Source organism: Chenopodium album, chromosome 26, assembly GCF_948465745.1.
Source record: "Chenopodium album chromosome 26, dcCheAlbu1.1, whole genome shotgun sequence".
Classification (NCBI taxonomy): Eukaryota; Viridiplantae; Streptophyta; class Magnoliopsida; order Caryophyllales; family Amaranthaceae; genus Chenopodium; species Chenopodium album.
Window position 1 is genome coordinate 10,125,436 of NC_137859.1, and position 7,663 is coordinate 10,133,098.

At 34.7% G+C, this 7,663-nt stretch overlaps 1 protein-coding gene across 1 annotated transcript; it reads left to right on the plus strand.

Annotated features, from left to right (window-relative positions):
* The first annotated feature begins 404 nt into the window (after positions 1 to 404).
* Positions 405 to 4,633, plus strand: LOC145617584 (putative pectate lyase 4). The gene is made up of 5 exons (XM_081672298.1): positions 405 to 867; positions 1,445 to 1,796; positions 2,102 to 2,312; positions 2,410 to 2,478; positions 4,031 to 4,633. Exons 1-5 carry the CDS (start codon positions 552 to 554, stop codon positions 4,265 to 4,267), a joined length of 1,185 nt encoding a protein of 394 aa, XP_081528424.1. The 5' UTR covers positions 405 to 551; the 3' UTR covers positions 4,268 to 4,633.
* Positions 4,634 to 7,663: the final 3,030 nt, after the last annotated feature.

A 7,663-nucleotide genomic window follows, 5' to 3' on the forward strand; every position in this document is an offset into this window, starting at 1 on the left:
AAGGAAATTAGGAGCTGAGTTGAACTGAACTGAGCTGAGCTGAACTGAACTGAATATTTTATAAGAGAAGGAAATTGGGAGCTAAGCTGAACTGAACTGAATTTCAACGTATGAAAAGGCCCTTATAGTAATATAAATACTTGATAGAATAGTGTTAGTACATTATTATCTTCAAATATCAATTAGTACTGTTAATTTAAGATATCAATATATCACTGATCAGAACTTTATATTAGCAAAATAGCAAGTGTGCTCATTAGAGCGAGACAGTTAAATAAAAACGGAAGGAGTACCCTAGACCCCCACCACAACCGAGTAAACATAACCTTTTCACCTCTAACGCCCTATATTCCTTCCTTGACCACCCCCCTTTCATACCAATATTCTTGTATACCGACATTTCTCATTCTCACAACCCCACCAAAAAAATCTCCATTATCAATCAAAGCAGAAAGAAAGTCATTAAAACCCAAAACAACAGTTTCCACAATTAATCCCCAACATTAAAATGCTCAACCCATAAACTCCTCCCAAAATTAAATTTCCATTAAATGGGTAACTCCCACTTTAACACTCGCAAAAACCGGCATCATCATCACCATCAACAACAACAGGTGGAACAATCTTCTTCATCAACTCCTCTTCCTTCAAATCTCAACTATTTATACCCCCCTCCTCCTCCTCCCAACTATCCTTATCCGTACAATCCTCAACCTCAATCTTCTTCATCTTCTTCAATGGCGCTTACCTTGCCGTACTCCCATGTCGACTCCTGCTTACGCGCTCTCGCTCAACAAGCTCAGGGTTTCGGTCGATTATCCGTTGGCGGCCTTCACGGTCCCCTTTTCCTTGTCACCACCCTCTCCGGTTCGTCCTCGTCTTTCTAACAATTTTATAGTTTGTTCATACGGAGTACCATTTTCGAATTTCATTGGAATGTTGAAATGTTATTGGAAAAATTGCATTTCGTGATCGTTTTTATTTTGTTTAGTTTGCGCATAAGGCTGCATATATCATTTTCCTATCGGAATAGGGCTGCATATATCATTATCCTATCGGAATAGGGCTGCATATATCATTTTCCTATCGGAATAGGGCTGCATATATCGTTTTTATTTTGTTGTTATGTTTGATGATTCCTCATTTTATTTTAACTTTTAATGTTTTTGTAACGCTTGGCCAATGCATAATTTAATCACCGATAAAATTTAATTACCAGTAAGTAAAAGTAAATACAGTTGATATATTGAAAGTATATATTGCCGAATCCAAAGCATAGTGTGTGAATAGTGTAAAAGTTGAAATGTTGCAATTGAAAATAATTGTAGCAAGTAAGGTATTTTGAGAGCTATATATAAGATAATTTGTGTGGACTATCTTGTTACTATGAATTTGAGAATTGTTGTGATGAATTGATAGTAATGTGGCTGTTGTGGTGGTGTAGATGATGGACCGGGGTCGCTAAGGGAAGCATGTCGAAAGAAGGAGCCACTATGGATTGTGTTTGAAGTTTCGGGTACCATTGAGCTGAAGTCGTACTTGAATGTATCGTCTTATAAGACGATTGATGGACGTGGGCAAAGGATTAAGTTCACAGGGAAAGGGTTAAGGCTCAAGGAGTGTGAGCATGTGATTATATGCAATCTTGAGTTTGAAGGTGGGAGGGGACATGATGTAGATGGTATTCAGATTAAGCCGAATTCTAAGCATATATGGATTGATCGCTGCACGTTGCGTGATTATGATGATGGTCTCATTGATATCACCAGGCAGAGTACTGATATCACTATTTCTAGGTCAGTCACTGGATCTTGGAACTTATTTTACCTAAATTTTATATGATTGTAAGATCATTTAACAGTTCATTTCTTCCGATTTTATAGAGGTGTTTGCATGCTTCTTATAATTTTTAATATGGAATATCTTGGAGCTCATTTGGAATGCCTTTTAGTGTAGATTTGGAATTGTATTTGCATTATTTTTGTCAAAAACCTCATAAAGTGACTATTTTTTGTTGCCCAAGAACATCTGGTCATTTTTTTGGAGGAGTAGTATGCTTAGCTGTAGTTAATTGGTTCAATATCTCTCTTTTGTTCCACAGGTGTCATTTCTCTCAGCATGACAAAACAATGCTCATTGGAGCAGATCCATCTCATGTTGATGATAGATGCATTCGGGTGACTATTCACCACTGTTTTTTTGATGGAACTCGACAAAGACATCCTCGTGTGAGATATGGGAAGGTTCATCTTTACAACAATTACACCAGGGGTTGGGGTATTTATGCTGTCTGTGCCAGTGTAGAATCTCAGGTTCTGAGCTACAACCTTAAAATCAGCTTCTCTCTTGTAGAATTTAGTATACGTATACCTGTGTAATAGCCTAACTTTAAAACTACTCTTTCCCCAGATATATTCTCAGTGCAACATTTATGAAGCTGATAAGAAGAAAACCGCTTTTCTGTACTACACAGAGAAGGTAACTATTTCTCTTCTTTCTACCTTTGTCTTTCCTTGTGATGCAAATAGTGGTAATTTAAATTATCAATACCAGAAGGGTAGCAGTGATCTTGGTGTCGTTTTATTAACATTCTTTCTGAGATCAAGCTCATTGCAAAGTGCAATGGCCTTCTGCAATGAATTGGAAGGTCGGAAACAATAGGCCGCAACAGGAAACTAGTGAAGCAGATTGCATTATAATGCATGACTACGATGATTCCAGTACACTTTCTTTTATGATAAATAGCATAGCTTAGTCTCTTATTATGTGAAGTGCATGCTATCTTTACTATAATGCGGTGACTTTCTTGTCAATGATTCAGGGTAATATGTTCCTATTGTCTCCTGCTTCACATGATCTGCATAATTTGCATTGTACTTATAATGCATGACTACGATGATTGCATTATAATGCATGACTACGATGATTCCAGTACACTTTCTTTTATGATAAATAGCATAGCTTATTCTCTTATTATGTGAAGTGCATGCTATCTTTACTATAATGCGGTGACTTTCTTGTCAATGATTCAGGGTAATATGTACCTATTGTCTCCTGCTTCACATGATCTGCATAATTTGCATTGTACTTAATTAGCACTTTGTGGTTTCTGTTGGAACTTTGCTGATTTTCTGTATGTGCTTGTGCTTATTGACATTGGGTCCCCATTTAACCATCTGTATAATGCTATGTGTAATTGCATTAGGGCTGAAAATTTGTAATCAGTAAAATGCTAAATGTTTAACATGTTAGGTCTTTTTCGTTTGTCCTGATTCTGTTATCTATACATTAATTTGCTTCATTCAAGAATGGAGGTTGTAAGTGAACAAGAGAATAATATTGGTAAAAAAAAAACACATGGATAAGATTTTGGTAACCTATAACTTAGGCTATATTGGTCTTCTAAAGAAGGATAAGAGTACTGATGATTATATTTGGTTTGACATTTCATTTAATTGTCACATATGGGTGGATTGTGTTTGGGTGGAGGAGGATTTGGTTGGGTAGGGTTAGGGATTGAGGTCAGTGGTTACTTTATGGATTTTACTTCATCTACATTTTTGGAACTTTCCAAGTCCACTATATACCTTTTGAGTAAATTCCTCTCCATTGATGGCTTCACCTGAATTAACCCTCTTGTAGTTTTATAGGGGATGGAGAATCTGAACTGTCCACTCAGATGCATTTAACATGCTTAATGTTATTCTTACATTGTGTGTACGTTATCTTTTGTTTTGGATTCTAAGGTTAACAATCATTAGGACTGGCAGGCTAGTTCTTGTTACACACCTGCAGTATGAGTGTGTTTGCTTTCTAAGGTTGTGATTCCTTTCTTGAGGGATTTATTCTATATGCACCATTACATTGCTGAACATTAGTGTCGATTTGGGGTGCTTAAGCTTAACAGCTGATTGTTGAGATTTAGATACAAAAAAGAAATCCCACGTGCAGATGCATTTTTCTGGAATTATTAGTAATCAGTTAATTAATGATCGTGACCATTAATTTGCCAATCTTCCTGATGATGCAGGCCACTGATAAAGAACAAGAGGCTACTGGAAACATAATATCTGAAGGAGACCTCTTTTTAAATGGAGCTGTATCAGGAGTAAAGCCATTGGCGAATGAAGAGACTGTGTTTCATCCTAGTGAGTTTTACAATGACTGGACAATGGAACCACCTACTGAATCTCTTAAACATATTCTTCAGCATTGTACAGGATGGCAGAACATTCCTCGCTTGCCTGAAAATCTCTCTGATGCTTAGTCCACTAGCTTACACTATGCAGCAACATGAACAACCAGAACTTTACCATTCTTCTATATATACACACACATACACAGGGAGATTAGTCATCATTTGGATATTATGAAGTAGATAGATAGTTCAGTATTTACCAATTCTGCGATATGATTCAACCAATAATAATGTTCATTTGCTGCAAATTAGAAATGCTGATAAATAAAAATAAAACCCGCTCTTGCCATCGCTGTTGTCTTGTACCCCAGCATGAACTGTATGCAAATCTTCTGTGGGGTTATCTCCCTTTTCCTTTTTGTAGACCAAAGATGATTGAATAGTGAATTAATTACTAAACTATTGGATAAGATGCTAATATGTTTGATTCTTGCACCATGGGTTGTCGGCATCCCCGTTTGATATCGAGATGATGCACATTATTTGTCTTTGTGTAAAGGCCGATTTGCATTGCTGTGGGATCCTTCGTTCATTCGATAAGGACTGATAAAGAGGAAAACAAATCTACTACTCCGTATACCAGATGAAATTGGAAATAAAGGATTCTTCTCAGATAGTGAGATGAATTGAAGTCAACAGAAAATTAGTGTTGGATTTCATAGAGCTCAGCTAAGAATTTGAAGATGGTATCATTAAAAATCAATTCTTTCTCGTGCTTAAATGTGATTTTGTATTATATAATTAATAAAATTACTCGTAGTATGTATTGGTAAATATTGATTACTGATTAGCATCGTAGAGAAAGCTCATCTATATTATTATTAAAACTCCAAGACAAGGAGTGTCGTTTTGCCATTTGTTCTTTTTTTTTTGTTATTTCGCCACATCACTTTAAATTTTTGCCACGTCACTTTTGCTATTGTAGTTAAATATGCTTGATTTAATTTACACCTTAGAATAATGATCAATTGAAATATTGATTTCAACTTTAAAGAAAGAGAAGATGTTACTTGCAAATCGATAGACTAGCCATTATTAGTAATTAGTTTTGTCATAATTGAATAATTAAAATGTTTTTAAATTGCTTTGACCCATTTAATTTGTAATATATGTAACTAATATGTATTCAATATATTTATCCCTATAAATTAACTATCCAAGGAAATGATACACTAAACATTCTAAACCTCTTGGAGAAACATTTTATTATTGGGTCAGTATTGTGTTAGGTGAGTATTTGTTTACTCTACCTTACAAGGCATGCAATGGATATATTTTGCATACTTAACTCATATTTTTTACACATTTAATAAATCACCCTAAATTAATTATGGCCTGATGATGGTGTAATATGAAGGATTTGCTATAAGTAGCATTTTGGTTTGATGATTGCGTAATATGTAGGATTTGCTATATATTAATACGAGATTCCATTGGTTGATTTTCTTTATATATAATTCACTCAAAAGTTAGTGCGTGTAATTTTTTTTATTATTCACTATTTATGCTCAGGGGTTGAATATTGGTTTGATGATTCATTTGTGCATCCAATTTGAAAATGATATAACATCTTTTTAAAAAAAAAAAACGATATAATCATATAATGCATGTAATTATTTGTCATATAATTGAATATGAAGAAGAGAAACAAGCCCGGGGCATTGCCCGGGTCACTAACTAGTTGTATTTTAGAAACAATTGAGAAAGATATTCATGATCATATATGTATGCTCGAAATTTATTGACAAAAGAAGACTCATAAATACAGACCAAGATCGATCTAAGAGATTATAGGAGCCTAACAAAACAACTCCAAAAAGAAGTACGTAATCCTATAATCTTTCTCAAAACTAAACACCAATCAGAATTAACCTAGTACTACTCCCTTTTCGTATGTTAAATCAATTGTACATTTATTAATGATATTGACAACTAGCATTAACAAATGATAAATTGCTACATGTCTTACAATCATATCATTTCATGTGAGTGACATAATTATATGAACTAAAGGCATGAAACTATTTTTAAAAATATTCCAAGTACATATAGGAGGAAAAAAAACCCTATAAAATACGAAATATATTTTTATAAATTACCTCTTCGAAGTGATGTTCGATTAAATCAACCTTTGGAGTCGATGGTTCCACTAAGCGCCTGTTCTCTTACGTTGAAATTTAGTTCAGTTCAATTCAGCTCAGTTCAGTTCAGCTCAATTCAGTTTAGTTCAGTTCAGTTCAGTTCAGTCCAGCTCCTAATTTCCTTCTCTTATAAAATATTCAGTTCAGTTCAGTTCGGTTCAGCTGAGTTCAGTTCAGCTGAGTTCAGTCAATGAGAACAGACCCTAAATTGGGAGCATCCAAGGTCAAGGCCAATAACATGACTGGTTAATGGATCACAAGTGATTCCGTCCCATTCACAATGGTCGATGTTATTATTCCATGACATTGTTTTCGCTCTACTGGATGTTAACAGAGGCAAAAGGATCAATAGACAGAGTATTTGAGAAGCCAAGCAAGGCAGAACGCTCATTGCTACGACAAGTGGGATGACAAGAAGTGACTAGAAGATTGAGGATAAGGCAGAGTTGGGTGATAACAATTCCTAAGATGTAATGCATGGTTTCAAAAATAAAATGGAAAATTACCTAGAACAATGAGGTTTATAATACTTTTGCACTTTGATTAATTTTGCCACAAAAAATAAATGGAATGATGGATATTTATAATCATATCAAAGTGAGATGAACTTAGTTGGAAGTTACAGTTCTATTATGTCAGTGTGACGGACCCATTATTCAAGTCTTCTAATCAACACGACAACACTAGTAAAGTGGAATTTTCCTTAAACGGAATCCATAATTATGACTGTATGGCTAAAGGTCTATATCTAATTTCCTAAAAATAGCCTGAAAGAATTTAATTTACAGCTGTTCATTACAAATAGTAAATGTTAATAACGTTCAAAAACGAAGAATTATACAAGAAATTCATAGCTACAAAACTTGATTTGTACTAGGCTAGCATGTAATAAATCCATATTATAAATATTTGATATCCTTGAGACGTGAGCATTTTCCTCTAAAAAGGAGTGGAGGAAATCATAGATGGTTCAATGAATTTTGTAAGGGAGTAAACAAAACAACCAAAATAGAGTAAGCATGCATGTCATTTTGTGTTTTGGCACTCCCCATAAGTTTGATACCTCCAACTTGTACTAATTCTTCTTCTTCTTCTTCTTCTTCTTCTACTTGAGAATTACGTAGTGGGATCTTCATGTGTATAGATATGTGAGGGGCCACCAACAACGGGAGGTCTCACTAGGACGTGCCTTTGAGTTGGCTCGTTAACTGCCAAATTTTGCCGACATTGGCTAATTTAACCAATTTATGAAAATTTTAGCTACACTCATTATATGTGGTTAATTTTTTTTAAGAGTAATTAAATGGAATTATCTATTAATTAG

Excerpts from the sequence above, each read along its gene's own strand:
- LOC145617584 (XM_081672298.1), top strand. The coding sequence starts at position 552 with ATGGGTAACTCCCACTTTAACACTCGCAAAAACCGGCATCATCATCAC. Across the intron at positions 1,797-2,101 it reads ACTGATATCACTATTTCTAG|GTGTCATTTCTCTCAGCATG; the intron begins GTCAGTCACTGG and ends TTTGTTCCACAG. Across the intron at positions 2,313-2,409 it reads GTGCCAGTGTAGAATCTCAG|ATATATTCTCAGTGCAACAT; the intron begins GTTCTGAGCTAC and ends CTCTTTCCCCAG.